Source organism: Haemaphysalis longicornis, unplaced genomic scaffold, assembly GCF_048455015.1.
Source record: "Haemaphysalis longicornis isolate Haplotype H1 unplaced genomic scaffold, Haemaphysalis longicornis Haplotype H1 scaffold_7, whole genome shotgun sequence".
In the NCBI taxonomy this organism is placed as follows: Eukaryota; Metazoa; Arthropoda; class Arachnida; order Ixodida; family Ixodidae; genus Haemaphysalis; species Haemaphysalis longicornis.
In genome coordinates, this window is record NW_027526422.1 from 158,714,982 (window position 1) to 158,739,248 (window position 24,267).

General features: G+C 48.3%; 1 protein-coding gene across 1 annotated transcript in view; it reads right to left on the reverse strand.

The window, feature by feature from the left end:
• Positions 1–1,897: 1,897 nt before the first annotated feature.
• LOC144145389 (sodium-coupled monocarboxylate transporter 1-like) overlaps positions 1,898–24,267 on the reverse strand; it is an 82,475-nt gene continuing 60,105 nt past the window's right edge. Inside the window, exons 12-15 of the mRNA XM_077676976.1 lie at positions 18,217–18,389; positions 15,458–15,561; positions 6,307–6,407; positions 1,898–2,852 (exon numbers count right to left, since the gene is read on the reverse strand). Coding sequence (XP_077533102.1) covers positions 2,763–2,852; positions 6,307–6,407; positions 15,458–15,561; positions 18,217–18,389 — 468 coding nt within the window. The 3' untranslated portion in view covers positions 1,898–2,762. The remainder of the gene's footprint in view (positions 2,853–6,306; positions 6,408–15,457; positions 15,562–18,216; positions 18,390–24,267) is intronic.

Consider the following 24,267-nt stretch of genomic DNA (forward strand, 5'->3'; position numbering starts at 1 on the left):
TTTTCAGTCATGATTTACCCTGCATGGGTAAAGCAGTCCGCCGATTACATCCCGTTACTACGGTTTCAACTGTCAATGGTGACGTGATTTCAGAGGGTGGTTAGGCAGAGGTCTTTACCGATAGCTTTTGTTCCGTATTTACATGAAAACACTACCAGTTGTGCTAACGTAAGCCACGCTGGTGTCACAAACATGCCATAGACTATTATTATGGAAGTCGGTATTCTATCTTTACAAAAGAATCTAAAAGAACCCTTCTCCAAATTACCTCGGTTTCAATAATACAATACTCAAGAATGCTTCTGATGGCATCTGTCGCATATTGTGAGCTATTTTTTCACACTCCCTTTCATCTGGTACAACACCTGAGGAATAGAGAATAGCAAACGTAACACCCTTCTTAAAATCCGGCAATTCCTCATCACCGCTTAACTACAGACCTATATCAATAACAACCACTATTTGTAAAATTCTTGAACATACCATCCACTCACAGGGGATTAGCTACTTAGAAGAACATATCATCTTTAGAGGCACACTGAAGTGACTAGAACGAATCCCGTTTTTGCTTTCACTGCGTAGACTGGCTGAAATTAACACAATTTTCATCGTTTATCTGGTTGTTAAGTCGGTAATCATTCGATAAAGCCCGAGAGAACAAGAACTACCATGCGCGGTCTGCGGCGGCCGCACCAACTAAAGGCTGTGACGACGGGAGGAGGTGCACCGTGATTGGACGATGTCCAGGATTAGCATTGAAACAAGTTTCGGTTTCGCTTGTGTAAAACAACACGCTTGACATCCGACGTTATCGTTGGACGGCCATTCTCGAATGTCTCAATAATCGCCGTAGTGCACTTCTGCCAGGTTGTCGGCTGCAAAATTTCTAAGGTAAGCCTTCCAGGACGGCTTGGAATCGTAGCAATAACTAGCCGAGGCCTACGCAGTGGATGAACGCCCTCCGCGTCACCGCAGACGCTCAAGTGCCATGCGCTCTTCCCTATATTTGGAGCTTGCCTCACTCATGCCTGTATCGTAAAAACCGTGTTCGCACCAGGCCAAGGGTCTGGTGATTCTGGCCTGTGCCCACTTCCCGCAAGCAGTAGGTGCTTATGGCAACAGCACGCCAATGAGAACTCGCAAGCGGGTCAGTGTCAGTCTGCGCGCGCTCTGCGAACTGGCTCGTGAAGGAATTAACGTTATGGCCCAAAAATGGTGACCTCAGTAATTTTATTCTATTTATTTACAAATACTGCAGGCCCTATTAGGGCCCAAGCAGGAGTGGGTACATACATAGTACATATACATTAATTGCAACTACCACTAACATATATTTGATTAAAAAAAAATGCGCTTCGCCATTCGGAACACGACAGTAATACAGCAGTAATAAAATATGCACACACATCAATGTAACACAGTACACAAGAGTAATATAACAGTAATAAACATGTACATACAGCCATAAAATACATAAAGAAATTACGTACTACACATAAAATGAAAAATGGATGCAGGAAGCAGCTGCCTTCATTGCGGCAAAAAAATTATTGGTCAAAAAAAGGATGTTTGCAAGCTGAATGAACGATTCTGTTGTATTAGCGTTAACTATAGCTTTAAGTATAGCGTTAAGTATAAAAAACATCGGCCGAAAACGAAACAATGAACTTACAAGAAAAAAAGCAATATACCCTCGGGGATTCAAACTTCAGACTTGCGGAGTAGCATAACTAGTACCCCAGACCACTCGCACCCTCGGGCCGTTGAACTTCAGACTTGCAAAGTAGCATACCTAGCGCCCCAGACCACTCGGCCACGGGCCAGCGCTGGCTGTACCGGAAATAAAAGGTATATAACGTATAACCAGTGTACACTTTTATTTAGTTTAGCATTTCAAGTAGTTCAGGTGACTATTGGTTGTACATTGCTCGTGCAGCAAGCGTCCCCCAAATTTCCACATCTCACGTCTAGCAATCGCATTTCTTACACGGAAAAGCGTTCGCAGATGTGTGATCCTGCTGCTGACCGCTGTGCTTGTTCCCTAGAGCAAAAAACTGCTTCCTGCTCCGTAGGTTTGCACTGTGCAGTGAACGTTCCAGTTAATTTTATTTCCTTAGTACCAATATTGAATTCGCTGACCCTTCTTATCCCTTCAAGTGCCCTTAGATTTTCCTAATAGCGAACCAGTCAGCCAAGCGTCGCATATGCGTTTGTGCAGCGCTTGCGTGGAGCGGCCTGGACTTGGAGCTAGATACAGTGTACAAACTAAAAAACTAAAAAAAGGCACATTCTTCCATTCACAAACGTGTCGTCGCTTAGTTTCAACTGAGCGAACAAATTGCGAAGACTCGTCGGCGACGGGTGGACTAAACGCTGGGATGACTGACTCTGCCGGAAGGTTGGCGAGCCGTGCAGTAGCGCAGTCAAGCCAAGTCATGTCCTCCTGATGTCACAAAACACCACAAAAAATGGGCGAGGATCCAGAGAGGAGAACAGCTTTCCGAATTGATTTTTCTACTAAATAAATCGCGTAAACGCACTCAGAGTGGTCGAAACATGGCCTATGGACCCCTGACTATATTTTGCGCTAGTAGAAGTGTTTTATTAGAAGTGTTACAGAGTCCCTTTAATAAATATGAAAATGCAGCCTGATGAAGAAGGGACAGTCTTGCCACCACCTTCTTTAGTGTATCTATGAAAGTAAGAAGAACTGGATGCCATAATATTTGAGGTCGGGTTTTTGAGCATTTTATCGAGAAGCTTTACAGTGTAGTCTCTTGTGTTAGCATCACTCGCTCGCAAGGGTCGCAGTGTGGCGAGAGGTCTTTCTTTGTAGTGCCTTCAGTAACGCCCTGCGGAAAAAAAAGAAAAGAGGCATAGAGGACTAGTAAGGCAACACGGCAACGTGGATAAACAGCGGATGTAGATAATTGAATCACAGTGCTACACGCTCGGAACGTGATTTTGCTTTTAAATGGTGGGACCAAAGAGCACGAGAAGATTGTTTTGAACGCGTGTTCCTCCTGAAATATTTGTAGCAAGATAACTATTGTGAGTGTTATGTTGGCATCAATGTGCGAGGTCTGGGATGTCCGCGAAAGGAAAAAAGCGCTCGGAAAGCTTCGGACAATATACAATGTGGTGAGTGAGCTTTTCTGTGATTGTGTAACGTTGTGTTAAATCGAAGTCACACGAAACGAAAACATCTTTGGAAAATTCTACCCGCACGAAAGGTATAACCAAGTAACTACAAGGTGCAGTTAGCAAGAACAATAAAAGTATTTTACAACGCGCGTTGAAGGTTAGCGCCGGGAACGTCATCTACTAGGTCAGCCGGCTTCTCGCAATCTGACTGTCGATGAACCAAGATCCTCAGACACCTTGTCGATGCGATGGCTGTTCAGCCTGATCCTGACAAGCTTCGAACCCTGCAGAATTTTTCAAAACGAAAATCACCTAAAGATGTCCGGAGATTCGTCGGTCTTCGCTCTCACTTTCGTCCCGTCATGGAGAATTTCGCAGACATCACCCAAGCCTTGACAGACCTTCTTAAAAAGTATGTCGCTTTCAAATTGAGCCGTACACAAGACGAGGCGTTCTCTATTTAAATCGCCATTCTTACGAAGCCATTCAATCTCGGTCATTTTGGTTCGTTGGCTCTAACCGAAGTACGCCCTGACATTATCGGCCACGGCGCAGGGGCAGTTCTGGCACAACACCAAGCCGGCCACCGCCGCCGCGTCATCGCATATGCGAGCCGGCTCTTGTCACGAGCCAAAGAAATCGCTCAATCACAGAACGGAAGTGTCTTGTACTTGTTCGAGCTGTAGCTAAATTCTGCCCCTAGCTCCAAGGTCAACACTTCAGCGTTGTCACTGACCACCATGCTCTGGGTTGGCTTTCATCTTTGAAAGATCCTATAGGGCGGCTTGGTCGATGGGCTTTGCGCCGTCAAGGTTACAGTTTTACGTGACGTACTAATCCGGCCGCCTACACCATGACGCCGACATCTTGTCCCGCAATCCTGTCGACCCTACCAACCATGACCGGAAGAGTTGGGATACCTGAGTCGTTCCCATTTCTGAGCTCCGTACTATTGCTGACGATGACGCCACGACACTTCACTTTGCTTCCTCAGAGGGTTGTCTCTACTCCACAACACTTGGCTCTTCATTACGTGCCTACACGATGCAATGACGTTCTCTATTGCTGCAACTTCAGTCCCGATGGTGCGAGTCTGCTCATCGTCATATCCGAACACCTACGTACGACAATCCTTCACCAGCTTCCTTACGTACCAACGGCTGGTCTTCTTGGCGTCCCGTTCACGTACAACCGCGCACGGCGCCGTGTCTTTAGTAGAACGGAAAGCTGAGCTAGTTGGATCTGATTCGTGTGTAAAGCGCATACAGGCGGTACACAAGACGATGACAACACGAGCGCCGTTTCTTCTAGTCTTCCGACCTATAACAATCCGTTCGACCCTGCGTAACTGCATACGACCTGTACAAACGGCGGAAAACATCGTCCACGCCCCCCGCCGGTCGGGTTCAGCGAACTGAGATTCCACCTGACCCAATTTTCCTGTCAGTTTCGATTTGCTAGACACATTTGTCTTCGACCGGAAGCAAGTGGGAGGAGCAAAGAAGAATTTGCCTCTAATTGGCCCCGCCACGACACCACTGTTTCCCCATTATACCCACTTTCTTGCCGTGAGCCTGCTTTTCCTGTGGACAACTTACTAGCATCTTCTGCTGCTTTGTCGACGGAGTACGCCCACAATGCCATCGCCAGGGCTAATTTTGCAAGGACGATCACCCACGCCGCCTAATTGCATCGCAACCCTCCCAAAACTTATCTCGATTATCCTTAGTTTGAATGGACACCGTGGCGCCACACGAGACTTTAAGAAAAACTTATGTTCCCTTACTTTGGCCCGTACCGTATCCTACGTAAAATGACAGATGTCACGTATGATATTACCCTTGTCGTCTCTTCACCTTCGGCGGCGACGCCGGCCGTTAGCGCTGTGCATGCGTCCCGCTTCAAGCAATACAACGCGTTTTTACTCACTGCCTCGTAGCGCCAGGACGGAGATTTTGCAGCGGGGTGTTACGTTAACGGGATTTGCAGATGTCCCATGCGAGAAAACACTCCCCAGAGATGGACAGTTGAGCATAATTCGCTGCGATTATTATCATTATGTTCTTATATTATCTCGGGCTTTTGCTCTCCCGTCCTCGTTCGTCTTGAGCGGTACCTTGGATCCCGTTATAGAAACCTCCTAAATACACCCGCTTCCTTGTAAGGATATGCTTACTGTCAAAACACCAGGCTTGGGGAACCAGGCGAGCGGGTGTTTTGCGTATTAGCTAAGGAAGGTAACGACGAGAAACACAAGCGTCGTAGATTTGTACTAGCAGACTCAAGCTGCTGGTTGTCCATGAGGTATTCTTTGAGGTAAGTACATGTAAACATCTACTAGCAGCCTCAGCGAACGACTTAAAAATGCTTCTGAACTGTAATCGTCAGTGCATAAAAACAGGACAACACACTCACACGCAGGTACAGAAACACATACTAACTGAATGGCGAAATGGTTTTTATTTTTTTATGTATTTATTTATTTAGGTTATTCATTCTGTATGCCTTGTGCAGAATCATACTGGTAGCCGGTACACAATATCACAGGTCTCAGTAAGATCGAACAGGGCCAAAAAGATACAACATTTCACGGAAGGAAGTAAACATAGTTATGGCTGAACAACGTATGTGCGTTTTTGTCATTAAATGCGTCTGGCTCCACGGGAAGTATTTTTGCATTTGGGACAGCCTACATCCACAAATTCTTGCCTTAATTAGGGCAATAAAAGTAGATACCGGCTCTTCGAATTGGTAGAAGAAAAGGTGATTTTACTGAAAAACACCCACAGCACAAGATCTCGCTGTGAAAACCCGACAGATTTTCGCCAAATAGTTGTACAATTTTGCCAAAATTTTGCGACTTTGTGAAAATGCGTTTCACAGATGGCAAGGACAACTAGCCCTCTGTTATTAACGGTTTTTTGCCTTTTAGATTGTGCATTTTAGGCCGTGCACAGAACATGAACACTATGATGTTTTTACAACAATAAAATTTTTACCAAACAACCAATCAAAATGTTGGAATTCGTTTGAAACATAAGTTTACCTAGACATAAATGCAAGCCGCGCGCGCGGTTTTTTGTGCACTGATGCGGTGAATACTGTAAAAAAACCTGCGTAACTTGTATTTCCATTATGCAATAAACGGATTGGTACGCTTACTGTTTGTTCTTTACAAGGCATCAGACCCAGTCGTCGCCACAGAGGTAAAAAGAGTGCGCTTGTAAGGTTGCTGGCAGCATCAGGAGCGGGTTGGTTTCTTCCTGTGAGATTCATTAACCATCAGTTTTCCGCAATAAAACCAAAAGGATAGAGTAGCTATTTTTGTTTTGTAGCTTGTTTTCAGAACCAGCTTAGCACGGTCCACTTTTTACATGCTAATAATCAAAAAGGAATGAAGCTTCAAGCCTTCCCACGATGTGTTTGGCCGAAAAAATGGTTGAAAAAAACCCAAAATAGTAGGTATTTCCATGTGGGTTTCCTGCATAATGCCAGATATGCAATCAAATAACGTATTAAAATTACTCGATGACATGGATAGCCCAGTCCGCGGAAACTACAAGTGCCATCGTGCCTGAAGTTCTGAGCCTAAAATGTATCATGGAGATGGTCTTCTTATGGGCGGCTTTTTTGTGCCGTCTCCACGACTGTTGTCTTTCACACGGGCTACTTGTCCTATGAGGCCCATATTACATCAGAAGGTGCATATCATTACGAAGATAATGTAGGTATGCGTCGTAGGCACACAACAGATTCGTAGTATAAGCAATCAATGTGGCCAACGCAAATAGGCACAGCAAAGGCCGCATGGGGGGTGGGCGCCCGTGTTTGTAATAAAACATCGTTTGAAGTTGCCCGCCATCGTTAAGGACATCTAATATAAGTAAGGTAAGGCGGTGCGTTTATATTAGAAGCAACGACATCCCGTCTAACCGGTTCGGATGAACCCTTGCACGTAGGATCGAACCACCATCATCAGCTCTATTGAGAAAAAAAAAAACAAAAGCAAATATGTATCCCTGGTAGAGCTATGATTTGGCTCCTTATTTTAAGGCTTCATTGGATTTTACCACTTCTCGAGCCTGGTTAACTAGTTTATTCTGAAGCTCCAGGTGGGGCTGGCAAGAGCTGCCTCCCAATGCTCTTGTTCCTACGGTGGTGCTGCACTGGCTGACCTTGTATCCGTTCATTCCGATGAAACATGGTATAATGTCGGTTTACCGCCGCAATTGTGGGAGGTGTCATACTATTTTTCTCGCTACGTCAGGTAGCACGAAGGAAGAAAACAATCTAAAATCGCGAATGCACCGCAATTCACTTCTGGAAATGAAAAGTTTAACAAAATGGGACAAATTACCAACCATTGCTACTGCCAAAGACCCTTCGGATGATTGTTGGACGATAGTTGGATCAGCTTTCCGCAATAAATGTTTGCATAGTTGTTGGTAAATGAAACGCAGGGTACAATTCAGGCTACTTTTTTTCCCTCCCCCGACATAACAACCAGGCACAAAACTTGGAAATCCACACGCGGGTGTACCTGCCTGCCCTTAAATAATTGGCTGTGTGGCTATGACTTCTCGTCTGAAGCCATTGAGGCTTGTGTTTAATCTTCAGCTCATACAAATTAGCAAAGGATCCTAACGCAAAACTCTCTTGTACGCATGTTTCAAAGATAAATCGACATATGATATCGTCAGTATCGAGCAGTCGACACACCGGCTCGACACTTGAAGGATGCGCTCTGGGATATTTTGCTTTCGCAAAGCCGTCGACGACACTGACTGCTGTGAACCACGCTGCCCTTAAAGGTACGCATATATTAGAAGAGGCACCTTTAAAATTTGCGCTTTTCGGCAAAGACGTTTAGCTGTACTAAGGTCGATGTGGAAAATCCACAAAATGTGGTTGAAAATAAGCCCATAACGCGAGATGGGGATGGCTGGGTACGAGTGGGGTAGCTCGTTCATACGGAAAACATGTCTGCAGAAGCTGCAGCAAAGCGTCCGTGCTCTGGATTAATCTACCGCTAATGCAGAACTGTTCAAATGAGCCCCAATAGCTGTTTAGAATATACACGCAGCATCACATTTGTATGCTTCTGGCACAAAAAATTTGGCTTCAGCATGGTAGCCATAATCGGGATAAGTATGAGATCCGAATGGAAATTTCAATTTGCATATGGCAAGAACAGTCCAGCGCTGTTGGGACATATTCTCAGGGCTCTCAGTCGCCACCATCATTTTATAGCATGAGAGCATCCAAAAGTTCGCAGCTACAGTGTTTTTGCCGATGTGACCCTGTTCAGGTGGAAAGAAATGCGTAGCAAGTGCTGCTGAAAATATCGGGGTGTGCACATTTTGACGATGCGTATTGTGAAAGAGGCTGGACCGTGATACCCGCAACTTTCTTTCAAGGCTCTCCTCTAACTTTGTGGTTCACAATTTCATATATTTTGGCGAGCGAAACAGTTTAGAATGCTTCAGAGTGGTTGCGCCCCCGGGATGCCGAAACTGACATCTGACAAAAAATGAGCGTCAGTTGCCCATCAGACATTGCAAGTTCATACGTATTGTCATAACATTTCACACACTGGCATCGTTGAGGTACAAATCTGCGCCACAGACAGACGTGAATTGGGAAGTCTTGTTTAATTGAAGCATTGCCAAGTGTACTCTATCCGACGACACTCTCTTCTAAGAAGGGTAAAACCATCGTGAGCAATTCAAGAGGAATGGGAGACCCACCACATAAACGATAATGAAATAGGCGCTTAACCGTGACCTACGACCTTTACCATCTTTGTGTATTACGAAGACCCCAACCGACTCATAAGAGCTGAAATTTGAAATAGTTGTAGAGCAGTCAGGCGTACAAAGGATCCTCAGTTGCCTACTCTACAAAGGAGCGCTATAATCGCCTGCCCACCATCTGATTATAAATATTGCGTCGTTAGCTGTGCGCAAAGATGGGAAGGAAAGTTAACCATTGAAACCGCTGTCGTAACAGGCACGAATAAAGACAGAAGACATAGCACCATGTTTCTTCTCTGTTTTGTACCTGTGTTGGAGTTTTGGGCCCCAAAATAAAAAGCTACCAACTAGCCCAATTTTCTGTCTAGCCCGATTGTCTGCCGGCAGATCGCGTAAACAGCCATGGCGCGCCTGTGATGTTCCAGCCGACGGAGGCTTCTTCCTCTGGCCAGCCACGCAGCTAGAGAACCGGTCGAGCTCTGATGCGCACACTTCACCCATTGGCTGCCTCATGCGCGCATAGAGCTTGCGCGCAGACTTTCTCCCGAGCTGGTGACCGTTCGGCCGCTCGCTGGACGGCTGCAAGTCACTGCAATGGCCGTGTTCTCCTCGGTTTCGGTTTTAAAATCACCAATTTTTGCAGCCCGCTTGCGGCGTCCACGCGCGTATTTTAGCTGTTGTATTTTGCGTGTTGCTTTCTTTTTAAACAGACTATACGAAAGTATGGTTTTTAAGAGGTCGAAATTTTGCGTGCAGTTGGCCTTTAATGTGCAGGATAACGATGAACGATATCTTGTTTCCATGCCAGAAGTTACATAAAAGGAATGAAAACTTTCCTGAGCTAGCAGCTATATCAAAGTCTTCATGCAACCTGGGTTTATCGATTGTACAATGGCATTTTGGAGAATCGCCACGTTCTGCTTTGCATGCGGGTAAGGAAAGCAGAGCTTTCGCAATGCTTGTGGAGGTAAACAGACTGGTGTTTTGAGAAACGGAAGAGCGAAATTTTGACGGTGCAAACGTTTTTCGCTATAGATTTAATGTAGGCTCTGTCTATTAATACATCCTGTCCTTTTTGTTCTGCCCATGCGACGCCTATAGCTTTGGTTAAGATGGACTTAATGCATTAATAATATCTCTGCGCTTTATGGAGAGTGAATGAAAACGTTGGGTGCGTATTTCGGTATGTATTGGCATATTCAGTTACGTATTTATCTAACATGCGCATTTCTTGGAAGACATACGGCGGGCAAACACACTTACATTGGAAGGCGACGATGACATTGTCCTACACCTAAATGTTTAGAGAAAGCATAGAACAAAAGCCCCTTTCTTAAGAGAAAGATGGTTAAATCGCCCAGATTTTTCTCATGTAACCTGAGTTGAAGTCAAGCGCTACAATCCACTCTAGAAAGTCTAAAACCCAAACTGCCGAACTCCAAAGCCAACATCCAACGACCCACCACCAACGTCCGAAGGCACAGTCCAAGCTTACTTAGAGGTTGTATTTCATCATCCTCATTGCTAAAGGTGTGTACCACCAGAAATTATCTCGTGCAATACGAGAGGTCCACTAGCTGGGCAAAGACATGATTTATGTTTGATTGTATGTGAAAGTATGATTGATGTACCCTTTACTCGGACTTCAATTTAGTACACTTTACTCGGACTTTAACGTGAATCGGGAGGAACAGAAAGCTTCGTTTTAAAAACTTTATTCAAGCAAGCGGTTAGACAAGCGCGCCAGTGGCCACCGGTGGCCTACGGCTCATGGCGACTTCGGTGGTTGTTTTTACCCTGGCTTCTTTCATACTTCATTCAGAGCTACCCAACGCCTCATTTCGCAGCTGGTTGCTGGAGATCAGATGGAGAGAGTTTTGGCGGCATTTCCTTATGGAGTGAATTAGTGATGCAGTGAGGCATGATTCGCCTAGAGGGGGCTTGCTGATAAATATGCTGATGATGAATAAACTTCATTTGGGTCGAGGTGCTGATGTTAGGGCACCCGCCCGGTGGGAGGCTCACTGCTTACTTGTGCCATCGTCGCTGGTCTGAGAGGTCGGAGCGGGTCAGCAGCTCCACGCACTGCTTATAGGTAGGGTTGGGATTAGGGGTACACGCCGCGGTGGCTAAGTGGCTAAGGCGTTGCGCTGCTGCGTACGAGGACGCGGGTTCGATCACCAACCGCGGCGGCCACGTTTGTGATGGAGGCGAAAAGCAAAAATGCCCGTGTGTACGAGATTTCGGCGCGCGTTAAAGATCCACAGGTTTTAAAAATTTATCCGGAGCCCTCCACTACGGCGTGCCTCATCGCCTGCGTTCCGTCGGCGCGTTAAACCCCACACTCAATCAATCAATCGGGATTAGGCGTGAGGGTTGGGGATCGCTGGCACTCCGATATCATGTGGTACAGGGTGCTTGGTTGGGGACAGGATTTGCAAGTGACGGGGTATAGTGTAGGGTACCTTGCATGTAGAAGGGTGTTATTTGGGTAGGTTCACTAAAGCGCGAGTAGGACTGCTCCTCTGTTCCAATGCTCCTGCTTATTACGCCAGGCAACACGACTTGAAGGTACGTGACTAAATCTTGGAAACTGTAGGCGTTTACGTCTATATTGGGCAAGAAACAAGCGTTGATAAACAGATTATAAAAAATGATCGCGTTGGTGGCAGGTTCTGCCTAGCAAACGTGTGCGCGCAGGAGCACCCCAATGCGGACTTTATCTACCGTAAGAGCTGGATGAGCAGGAGGGAACAGTGGACGTAAGAGGCGGTGGTGCTGCCTGTTATGGAATGTTGTAAGTTTGCGTCTGAAAGACCGTGCCTCGTGATGAAAAGCCATACGCACACTGTCCCGGTGTCTGAATTCCATATCCGTTGCTTGTGCGTTCTCGTTACCCTTCGAGCATGTGTGGGGTAAGGTTTATATCAGCCACTCCGAGTCCTCTGGTGCGTTTAGCTTGAGGATTCTTAGCAGCGTTGGTGACGTATATGCCCGGGAAAATTTTTGAGCAGTCTTTTTCAGTCTCAGGTGATATACAGACTGGGAGCTCTCAGAACTAGCGTTTTTACAGGGCTACCGCAACAGTTAACTGAGGATGCTGAACGTGGGACAACTTGCAACATAGTCTTGTAGGAAAGTTGCTTCGCAACGTACACAATTGGCTTGGCTTTGGGTAAGCATTCTACGGTTGCGGGATAACACCACCGTGAAAAAATGTGTAACTTAGAAAATGGTGTGCGCACAATAGGATAGAGTGCATTTCTGCACAATCTTTTTATGCAAAAATGGTTGGCAGAAGCCTCCCAATACAAACCAGACAAATGAGATGTGCTGGAAACATCGGATGCGCGAATTCACGAGCATTGCCTCCATAGAAAGTAAAGTTTTAAACCGACATTCGTGTCCCAAAGGTATCAAACCCTTATATTACTCAAATTCCGCTCAATAATTCCTTTCAAAGAACACCGGCGCACCAAACTGATTACGTAGGAGCGGCATGTCTAGCATGAAATGGCAAAAGTGGTCTTGTGTTACAGGTGAAATTATGCAATACAGATCTAAAAAAGGATGTATTTTTGTAGCTAGCGTGAGCTACACTGGCCGTGGTTGAGCGGTTTCGCGTGGCGACTGGAGAGCCGTGCTGCGCATGCGCGAGCAGTGACGTCACACGGCGCACAAACGTTGCTCGCTGCCCTGCGTCTCTCACACACCCTACGCGCCCAACGTCTTCATTGACCTCCGTTCCGCACGTGGTGGCCCGGTCAACTTTATGGTCATTCGAGGTGTGGCCGGGTGGCGTATTCCCAAACCATATCCCGTAGGGGCCCAGGCCGAACACCCCCCCTAAGCAGGGGCGCAGCCAAAGAGGTTAAAAAATTGCAATTTTTTAACATCCTTGGACGCAGCACCGTGACGTCTCTACCTATATGTGCGCGACTACATGCGAGGTGGATTTTTTCTTTTTTCCCCCTCCCCTCGTTTCGGCTGCTTCGCGGGCGGCCGATGGTTTCGCTCCGTGGGCAACTTGTGTTGTACCATTTATATTTTTATTCCTGCTATTTCTTGTTTATACATTTGTATACTTTTTTGCGTGTGTGCGGCTTAGAGTTGAGGCATGAGCTGTGACACAATGTTGGCGAATGAAAAGGCCAGACATTACAGAAATATATATATGTGGTAGCTAAAAATGCGTCGCAGGAAACAGACACAAACTGCTCATCTATACCCATGAGTGAATCTCTAACAGTGACAATTTTTTGCCGCTATTTGGACTCCGAGATCACCATCGCAAAATAGTGCGCCAAGGAGATAACTTTTTTACTTAGTTTTATCTCTGCTGCGACTACCGTGACTTCAAGCTCACGGGCAACTACTCATTAGTCCCAGCGAAAAGAATATACGTATCTGAGTCAGTGCAACACTGCATTAAATGAGAGGCCATGGGGCCCTCGGGGAGCAAGGATGAGGAGAAAAGGGTAAGGTCGCAACTCGCACAATGAACACAGTTGCCGTCTTGGGGTCCAGTCAGTGGCAGCAAAACGCACAGTTCACACTTAAATGTACAGTTCGCACTGTGGACAATCCGATTCACCCTGAAAACAGTGCACGCTGCATACAGGTCACATTGTATACCGAACGGGGAAGTCGGCCAGGCTGCTACACCAATTTGTAGTCTGTTTTCAAGGGCGTACTCGGTACTTGCTTCTTGTGCGGTGGGATAGTCACGGATCCGACTAACATGTTCCTGTTCAGTCGCAGGGTCAGGACCTAGAGTTAAAAGCTGGTGGCGATTACGGTCGAATAATGGACAGAGCTAAATTAGGTGGTAACGATTTGGTGTGCCTTCCCGATTACAGGGGGGGCATCAGCGCCATTCGGATCCTGCTGGAGCTGCATATTTGTAAATAACGTATCTTAAGCAGCAAAATATCTGTGTGCATGAAGCACAAATTGTTGAAAATAACTAATCGACATTGGCAACAGCGTGAGTGTTAGCACGCATGATTACTGATATCAAACTCGGCCTGATGGCTTCAGTGAAGAGACTGTGGTCAATAGCCCTGTACAGAAAGATATATCAAACTCCTCGAGTACTTCAGTTGCTGCACAATCCAACTAATACTTAGCCCTTGGTTGGTACATATTTTCGATATTGTTTCCCTAAATTATGACCAGCAGTGCAAATTATGCAGAATTCATGACCGAGTGTAAAACGTGTACGTTTGAGCTCGTGTCTTTCTTATCAATGTATCACCCTTGCAAGAACGATTCACACCTTCCATTGCTGTTAACAAAATGTCAATGTTTTCCTTAGTGGCACTGTTCCTGATAAAGAATAATGCAATGAAGTTAATGTTAACGAAATTCAATGTAATAGTGCTTATGAAAGTGCCAAAATGTAGCAGCTCATGCAGCTGTAATATTTCGCAAGAGTAGGACAGTTTGTGAATGTAGTCATGGGTAATTGGCTGCCTTTCTTGTAAGCCTTACCTGTAGCACCGAATCGTGTTTTGAGGTGTGTATATAGTGAAAGAGCACCCAACTGAATTGTATACCCTTCTGTGTGCTGTAGAATGAGCTTTCAATGAGGGTGTTTGCGTTCCGGACCGTGTATAATTGCCACATGCGCGTGAAAGCGTCCATCCGCGCGCGCGCACTTCGAGCACCGAGTCCAGCGCTTATCTAGGAACACGATCGGAGGTCAGCGTAAACTTGCAGGTGCGCAAGAAGAGCACAGATAGATCAGGGCTCAGGTACAAAAGGTTAGCTTCTACCACATGTGCGTCGGCTTCCCCAGCGCCGCAGGCCAGCCCCGCCCACGGAGCGAAACCATCGGCCGCCTGCCAAGCAGTCGAAAGGAGTTGAGGGGGAAAAAAGAAAAAAATCCACCTCGCATGAAGTCGCGCACATATAGGTAGAGACGTCACGGTGCTGCGTTCAAGGAGGTTAAAAAATTGAAATTTTTTTAACCTCTTTGGCTGCGCCCCTGCTAAAAAAGGTGTGGTCAGCATGGGCCTCAACGGGATATGGTTTGGGAATACGCGGCCGGGTGTGGAACCGATGGCTCGTGCGTAGCAGCAAGACCGGTGTGCGCCTGTAGAACCAGCTTTGCTCTGGGGTGATTGGTGACACTGCGCCGAAGCGGCTTGATAGATAAACATGTGTCACATAATGCGTGTACCGTGTCTGTGTCATTGAAGCAGCAGTAAGCATGATAATCAAGCTAATCCTAGACAACCAGGAAGGCTAAGAATAACCAGCTAAACCTTAGCTGAGGCTACGTATATCATGGCATAGCCGAGCTAAGCCACTACTAATTTTTTGGCGGTAGAAGCGAACCCATGGAATTAACCGTCTACTACGAATATGGTAATATTTTGTAAATAAATTATATTTTTGCTACATAAAATATGAGTTGAGTCAATGCACTTAGAATGGTAATGCACTGTTCCTGTGAACTGGGGTTTAAGTTGCCGGAAATATTAACTGATTGTTAGTGCAAATATATCCGCATATCCTTCGTGTGTGCATAGGTGTGCTTTGGAAGTTAGGGGTACCTGTTATAATGCTGAGCAGAAGTCCTCCAAGGTACGTAGCAATTGCACTGATGAAACTGCTCCAATACGTAGAGAAACGGAACAGTGGAAATATATGGTTCAACCTGCGAAAAAACCATTAAAATGTACGACAGTGTCCAAGGAAAAGCGCAAGCAGAAAAGGTTTCTCCTAGAAAAAAGGCATTCTGAACCTTGAAGCAGCACATACCTTGCAGTGAGACAGCTAATGCTCTTGTATTTTCGCTGATAAATTACATGTAAGTGTGAATGGGAGCACCTGTGGAAAGACATCAGGCTGACGCTGGTTGAGTTTGGCATCATCGCTTTCAGTTGTTCTAAGAGGGTTTCACTCTGCCCAAACTGCAAATCGCCCAACACTGAAGCAGAAAACTTTGAGGAGCGGGGACCTTCCAGCCTCTGTCTCGTGTTGTTGATGACCAGTGCACATTTGTCCCAATATGTAAGTCAACGTAATTCAGTTTCCTAGCAATGCACAAGATAGGCTTTAGATTTGGGTATTGTTAAACGCGAAGCCAATTAAGGGGGACATTACCGAATAACCTACGTGTGGAGTGGGGTTAGTGGGTAAGCTTTAAATTGTTCAGCTGCTACCCCTCTGGTGATATATTTTTAGTTTATGAAATTTGCGCTCTTCGAAAATGTCGTTAAAGGACAGCGAGAAATTGATGTTCTGATCATCACTCTACGCTTTTTTGGCATCTTTATAACCATTGTGGTCATGTTTCGGGTGAACTGTTTTCGTCCAAGATTTTCTAAAGTTTCTTTTAATGGAAAGCCTGTTCACGCTGCCTCTACAGATTTAGCCGATGTAAGATGAAACGGCAAAGGCTTTACTGGCGCGAAGTTGCCAGTCGCACTGGTTGCGGTACACTGAGAAGAAAGAAATGGCGATACGCGCCCACTGACGTTAAGCCAAACGTTACTACTTGAGTTTTCGATTGTCAAACCGTGCGCCCCCCCCGCTTCACGTAAAGTGACTGTGCCGTTGAGTGATAGCTAGTTAAACTTTGAGAAGGGCTTTGAGAACGAAGTTTAATATAGGCCTATGGAAAGCGAATGGCCAAGCGAGGCTTTTTAGCAACTGAAAGAAGGAAAGCCTTAAGAAATACACGGGGATGATGACGCCCACGCACCTATATCTTAGCCGCACTTGCGGTAATTTCCTCTCCTACTAGAATCACGCTTATCGCAGAGGCACACAAAAACAGAGGTGAATTGAAAAGTGCCTCACAAATGCCAAATGATATCATTTTTTCAATCAATCAATCAATCAATCAATCAATCAATCAATCAATCAATCAATCAATCAATCAATCAATCAATCAATCAATCAATCAATCAATCAATCAATCAATCAATCAATCAATCAATCAATCAATAAAAGGGCCGATGGGAACAAAGCTGTGCGGGTACTCGAAACCTTGCTGAGTGTTTGAAGCCTAGCAAAGTGTTACCTTCACAAGCAGTAGCACTTGCCCATGGGGGTGCATCGAAAACACTGTATGAGCAGTTACGCATTCGAATTTTCCCTATTTTGTGGCTGGCTCAGAGAAACTGTGTAATTTTTGACACACCATTTCAATATGTAAGGATGGCATCGCGAGTGCATGAGGTTTAACAACAATAAGGGTTATAACAAGAGGACCCTAAAAGCAACACAAACTATATACCTGGCAAGGTGCGTTGGTTGTAGAGCGCGAGCAACTATTGACCCATTGAGGAAAAAAGAAGGCGTTGGTTCGTGGAGTAGAGAAAGACACTTAAATTTTCTTGCACTACGAAGGCGAGTATACGGCTGTCTTATATTCCATCGGCCTCTACGAGGCATGGCCGAATGCGGGTATACTTTGGCTTCAAAGACGGGTAGATGGCGGCGTGGCGTCTCTATCTGCTGCATGCGTCAGGAGGCGGCGAGCGCGGGTATTTACCACCCGAACCATGGGATGCGTAGCTGTCTCGGAGAGAAGCCTGTGCCCTGCCTAGCCTTACACGAATTGTGCCTGTTTTTGTTAGGAGCCTGACAAGCTGGAGCGGCGCTGTTGCGAGGGAACGCGAGTTAGCGCTAGCGTTACCAAGGGGCGAAACATTTACTGCCGAGCAAACGTGGCTTCCGCACCGCACAGACGCACTCAATGCCGGCGCACTCATTGCAGCTTTGTCTCTAGAGTTCATCTATATAGCTCCTTTAGGGAGCTAGAGTTTCGGGACACATTTCCACGCACCACCCAGAGAATGGAGGTCGAGGAATCCGATCTCATGCAGAGAAGCCCCCTCTACTGCCCCATTGTGGCCGTTGAAGCTACACCCCGTATGGGGCGCCGATGCACGGCCACCAAGCCCAATCGACCACTTCGCGGCAGAGCTCCGTGTACACCCGATGGGTGGCTTTCAAGCATCAGTTCAACTTCCAAGCGGCCAGATGGTCACGCACGTATAGCCCCGCTGAAAAGCGACGTAGGAGAATTTCCTTAGGCTCAAAGGCGGCGCCCACAATGCCGTGATGTCCATTTGGTGTTATGTCCGTTTTAGAGTGTTGAACAAGAAATACTTGAGTTCAGGTTTTAAACTCATAACAAGTGGTAAGACGTGCTCGCGTATTCTTTACTATTGCGTGAAAGATACACAGTGAATTATTTCAGAAATTAAAGTTCCTGTAATTTCGTTTTGCTGTTCTGTCTGGAAATACCCCATGTTTGTTGCTTCGTTATACCAATGGCTTTTGCTGAAGCTGAACTTACGTTGCGTCTGATGTGGCCAAGGTGACATTATGCACATTAAGAGTCGAAGTGGTGTTGTCTGGACAGTATTCAATGCTCACGGGCATTCTTTGTTCACGCATGCCATTCTGCAGTCTGCAAAGCATGTGCGCAAGCTGGTAGGCCACCATCACGAGAGTTGCGGTGCCGGCACCCTGCGAAAGATATTGTCACGAAGACAAGGACGAAGCAGTTGTCTTGAATGAGAAATACGTTTATTGGAGCGAACTTGTGCTCCCCTAACAACTCAAAAGAATACAGAGGCGGCGAAGCAGCGGTCAACAAAGTGACTTGCACAGGCGAGTGTCGTCGAATCGAATGCCCCGGCGTCCGCACTGCAGGCTTTTTATCTTTTGGCGCGCGTGGTTCTCGAAACGTCGATTCGCATCGCGAACATAGTAGATCCAAGAAGATTATTCTGGGCTGTTCACGTTAGATCGGAATGCTCTCCCTATCACAACAGATAACACATGCGGCACAGAAAGAAAGAATGGCACACGCGCTTCCCTTGGTGCAGAGATAACACAGACCGGCGCAGCCGGGCGGTAAAAGCAAAACACAAATAAACAAAACCAATGTATGGTTCGCGGCCTTCCCCCCCCCCCCCCTCTAAGAGTGTATCGACCCGATGCTAACATAAGCGACAGTCCGAACAAATGAAAATAAAAGTTCGTCATCGTCCATAGAAAGGTTTTAAGCGAACCACGTGGACGACTTCAGGCCGCGTGCGTCGTCGTGATGTGCTGGAGTCACCATCGGGGATCACTTCATAGGTAAGTTGGCCAACACGTCGTAGAATCTGGTAGGGTCTGAAATACCGTCGCAGGAGCTTCTCACTGAGTCCGCGTCGTCGGATGGGAGTCCAAACCCACATACGATCCCCTGGTTGGTACTCGGCGTCTCGGCGTCGGAGGTTGTAGCGGCCCGCATCCACCAGCTGCTGGTCTGTTATACGAACTCGAGCGAGCTGGCGGGCCTCCTGCGCACATTGAAGATATCCGTGGACGTCGGCGTTGAGGTCGTCGTCTTCTACGTGCGGAAGCATGGCGTCGAGCATCGTAGTCGGCCTTCTATCGTAGACAAGCTCGAACGGCGTCAGCTGTGTCGTCTCCTGGATAGCCGTGTTGTACGCAAACGTGACATACGGGAGCACTTCGTCCCAAGTCTTATGTTAAACGTCAACGTACATTGACAGCATATCTGCGATTGTCTTGTTCAGACGTTCTGTTAGTCCGTTCGTTTGGGGGTGGTACGCCGTCGTTCTTCGGTGATCCGTGTTGCTGTAGCGTAATACTCCTTGCATCAGCTCCGCAGTAAATGCCGTTCCGCGGTCTGTGATTAGGACTTCCGGGGCTCCATGTCGCAGTACAACTTGGCTTATAAAGAACTTCGCCACTTCTTGTGCAGTCCCCCTCGGAAGAGCGGAGGTCTCTGCGTAGCGCGTCATGTAGTCTGTCGCTACGACAATCCACTTGTTCTGTGATCGTGACGTAGGGAACGGGCCTAAAAGGTCCATTCCAATCTGTTGAAATGGTCTCGATGGGACGGTGATCGGTTGCAAAAGTCCGGCGGGTCTTGTCGGCGGCGTTTTTCGTCGCTGGCAGTCACGGCAGCTCCGGACGTAGTGGGTGACGTCAGAGGTAAGGCCGGGCCAGTAGTACCTCGCCTTGATTTTTCCAATAGTGCGGGCTGTGCCCAGATGTCCGGAAGACGGGTCGTCGTGGCACGCTTCCAAAATTTCGTCACGAAGGTCCGCGGGGATGACGAGAAGGTAATTCGCTCTTGTTCCGGGGCTGAAATTCTTCTTCTTCACAGGCTGAATGCTGGTAAGCTGCGTTTGAAGGTCCTAGGGACGGCAACGTTGCATCCCTCGAGGTACTCGATTATGACGCGTAAGTCGGGGTCGGCACGCTGCTGGGCGGCTAGGTCGCTCTCTGTCACGATCCCGAAGAACGCGCTGTCTTCATCAGAGTCTTGTGGTGGTGGGTCGACGGGGGCGCGGGACAGGCAGTCGGCGTCGGAGTGTTTCCTGCCGGATTTATAAACGACTGTAACGTCGAACTCCTGCAGGCGCAAGCTCCACCGCCAAAGACGGCCAGAGGAGTCCTTCAAATTGGCGAGCCAACACAGCGCATGGTGGTCTGTTACAACCTTGAATGGCCTTCCATACACGTATGGGCGAAATTTTGAAATCGCCCATATAATAGCCAGGCACTCTTTCTCAGAGGCAGAATAATTTTTCTCCTCCTTCGACAGACCACGGCTAGCATAGGCGATTACCCTTTCGCAGCCGCTTTGCTTTTGGACAAGGACGGCACCCAAGCCTACATCACTGGCGTCCGTATGCATTTCCGTTTCGGCATTTCCGTAGAAATGAGCGAGCACGGGCGGGCTTTGCAGGCGTTTTTGCAGCTCTCCGAATGCTTTTTCGTGGTCGTTTTCCCAGCTGAAAGGGGTGCTATCTTTCGTCAAGCGCGTGAGTGGCTCTGCAATGCGTGCGAAGTTTGCGACGAAGCGCCGGTAGTATGCGCACAGCCCGAAAAGCTCCGCACGCCCTTCTTGTCTTTCGGCCTTGGGAAGTTCGCAATGGCTGAAGGTTTTGCCGGGTCAGGTAGGACTCCCGCGGCGTTGACGACGTGGCCCAAGAACTTGAGTTCCCCGTATGCGAAACGGCACTTTTCAGGCTTCAGCATCAACCCCGACGTACGAATGGCCTCGAGTACAGACTCCAACCTTGCAAGGTGTTCTTCGAAAGTCCGGGCGAATACCACTACGTCGTCGAGGTATACGAGGCAGGTGTGCCACTTAAGGCCAGCTAGCACAGTGTCCATGACTCTTTGAAACGTCGCTGGTGCTGTGCGCAGCCCAAACGGCATCACCTTGAACTCGTATAGGCCGTCTGGGGTTATAAATGCAGTCTTCTCTCGGTCTCTCTCGTCCACTTCAATTTGCCAGTAGCCGGTCTTCAGGTCCAGCGATGAGAAGTACTTCGCGTGGCAGAGGTGGTCGAGGGCGTCGTCGATTCGGGGGAGGGGGTACACGTCCTTTTTCGTGATTTTGTTCAGTCGCCGGTAGTCAACGCAAAACCTTAATGTGCCGTCTTTTTTCTTTACGAGTACGACGGGCGCAGCCCAGGGGCTTTTCGATGGCTGTATAATGTCATCGCTCAGCATGTCGTCGACTTGAGTCCGGATGGCTTCCCGTTCGTGTGAAGAGACGCGGTACGGTGACTGTCGGGTAGGTCGGGCTCCATCTTCGGTTATTATTCGGTGCTTCGCTAGAGGGGTCTGACGTAGTTTTGCGCTCGACGAAAAACATTCGCTATAGCGACGCAGCAAAGCCAAGACTTTTTTCCGTTGTTCTTGCGGTAGCGCCGGATTCACGTCGAATGGCTGCGGGAGCTTGAATGTTTCTACGGGTGTGCGTTCAAAGTCGGCGACTGCGATCACATCACTTGCTTCTTGCGTTTCTTCGAGGAACGCAATTGCAGCTCCCTTGTTTAAATGCTGGTACTCTTCGGTGAAATTAGTGACCAAAACGTGAGATTGGCGTTGCTTAAAGTGCGCAATGCCTCTTGCGACGGAGACACCACGGTCGAGAAGCAACCTTCGATCACTCTCTACGATAGCGTCGATGTCAGAAGCAGCATCCTCACAGTAGACTGCGATCATCAAGCTTGCGCGGGGTGGCAGGGTGATGTGATCGTCGGCGATCCTGACAGCAGCACGGTGATCGGGGTTCGGCTGCGGCGTCGTGGAGTGATTGGAGGAAAATGTTATCGACTTGGTCTGCCGATCAATTATTGCGCCGTTGTCCGTCAAAAAGTCCATTCCGAGAATCACGTCGCGGGAGCAGTTAGGCAGAACAACGAACGCCGCAGGGTACGTTGTGCCGTCTATGGTGACGCGCGATGTGCACGTTCCACTTGGCGTCATGAGGTGGCCTCCTGCTGTGCGTATGTGCGGACCGTCCCATCTGGTCATAACTTTCTTCAGTTTAGACGCAAATGGTCCGCTCATTACCGAATAGTCAGCTCCCGTGTCTACGAGGGCGACTACGTCAAAGCCGTCGATGGACACCTTAACGTCAGATGCAGTCGTCCTCGAGTTCCGGGTTCGTCGGGGCGTCGTATCTCTGCTTGTACGTGTTGATGGTCGGGCACTGTGCATCGTCGTTGTCGTCGTCTTCTCAACGGACGTCTCGGTCAGGTCGGGTACGCGTCGCGCCGTGTAGCTGTCGTCGTGTTCGGGAGTCTCGTCAGGGTTAGGTCGGGTCGTCGGGATGAGGGCATGTCGTGAATCACTGTCTTCAGCGCGTCCTTGCGTCGTTGGAGGGTTTCTAGTTTTTCGCCGTAGAGCAACTTCACCTCCAGAAGTTGCCGCCTTTAGTTTCCCACGCGTGGGCTGGGGGACCTTCCACGGGCGAAGTCAGCGTTGCTACGGCGGTTCGGCAATTGGTAGGGGTAGGGCGACGGCGAACGGTTGAAACGCGCTGGGCCACGGCTGTTTTCAGATAGATACTCGTTGATCTCACTTGGTCGTTGGCCAGGGAGAGGGCGAGGTGCGTCGACGGAGAAACCACGCAGTCCGAGTCTTTTGTATGGGCAGCGACGGTAAATGTGGTCGGCCTCTCCGCAGTGGTAGCACAGAGGATGGTTATCGGGAGTTCGCCATACGTCCGTCTTCCTCGGCGTCTGGTTTCGGGCTACCGGGGGTCGGGCGGGTGACAGTGGGCGGCGGTACGGCGGGGCCTCTTGACGGCGTGTTGGAGCAGGGCGGGGTCGACGAACAGCCGCGGAGTATGTCATAGCTTGTGGCTCTCGGGGTACCTCGGATGGCGTAGAAGTTCCCAACGCTGGTTGCACTTCTTCTCTAATCACGTCGGTGAGGGAAGCGACTTGGGGCTGCGGCGGCGTTGGAAGAAGTTTCCGCAGCTCCTCTCTCACTATTGCGCGGATAGTCTCGCGTAGGCTGTCGGCCGGGATCCGCGTGCTGCCAAAGTCGTTCGCATTGGCCGCGCCAACAAAGTTGTGGTCATACTGCTTAGCACGCATTTCGAGGGCTTTCTCAATGGTGCTGGCTTCGGTCACGAATTCGGCGACGGTTTTGGGCGGATTTCGGACAAGTCCAGCAAACAGTTCCTCCTTCACTCCGCGCATTAAGAAGCGCAACTTCTTTTCTTCCGTCATTTCGGGGTCCGCCCGGCGAAATAGCTGCTTCATCTCCTCAACGAAGATCACGACACCTTCGTTGGGGTGTTGCGTGCGCGTTTCCAACAAAAGGGCGGCTCTTTCTTTCCGCACGACGGTAGTGAAGGTCTTAGTAAACTCGCTTTTGAACTGAGCCCAGTTTGTCAAGGAGCTCTCGTGGTTCTCGAACCAAGTGCGAGCCGAATCTTCCAAGTAAAAGAAAACGTGCCGGAACGTTTCTGCGTCGTCCCACCTGTTGAATTTCCGGACGCGCTCCAGTTTCTCCAACCATTCTTCTGGGTCTTCTGCGGGGGCTCCTCGGAACGATGGCGGTTCCCGGGGCTGCTGCAGGACGATTGGCGACGTTGTTTCTTGCACCATGGTGTTGGTTGCAGCGTTCCTTTTCCTGGGCCCTTCTGGCATCAAACCGAACTCGGGCGGTAAATCTTGCAGGCGGGGGCTGGCTCTTGTTGGATTGGCTTGGCGGCTTTTCGAGGTTGTAGTGGGCATGAAGGGTGCGTACCCAGCACCTCCACCAGATGTCACGAAGACAAGGACGAAGCAGTTGTCTTGAATGAGAAATACGTTTATTGGAGCGAACTTGTGCTCCCCTAACAACTCAAAAGAATACAGAGGCGGCGAAGCAGCGGTCAACAAAGTGACTTGCACAGGCGAGTGTCGTCGAATCGAATGCCCCGGCGTCCGCACTGCAGGCTTTTTATCTTTTGGCGCGCGTGGTTCTCGAAACGTCGATTCGCAGCGCGAACGTAGTAGATCCAAGAAGATTATTCTGGGCTGTTCACGTTAGATCGGAATGCTCTCCCTATCACAACAGATAACACATG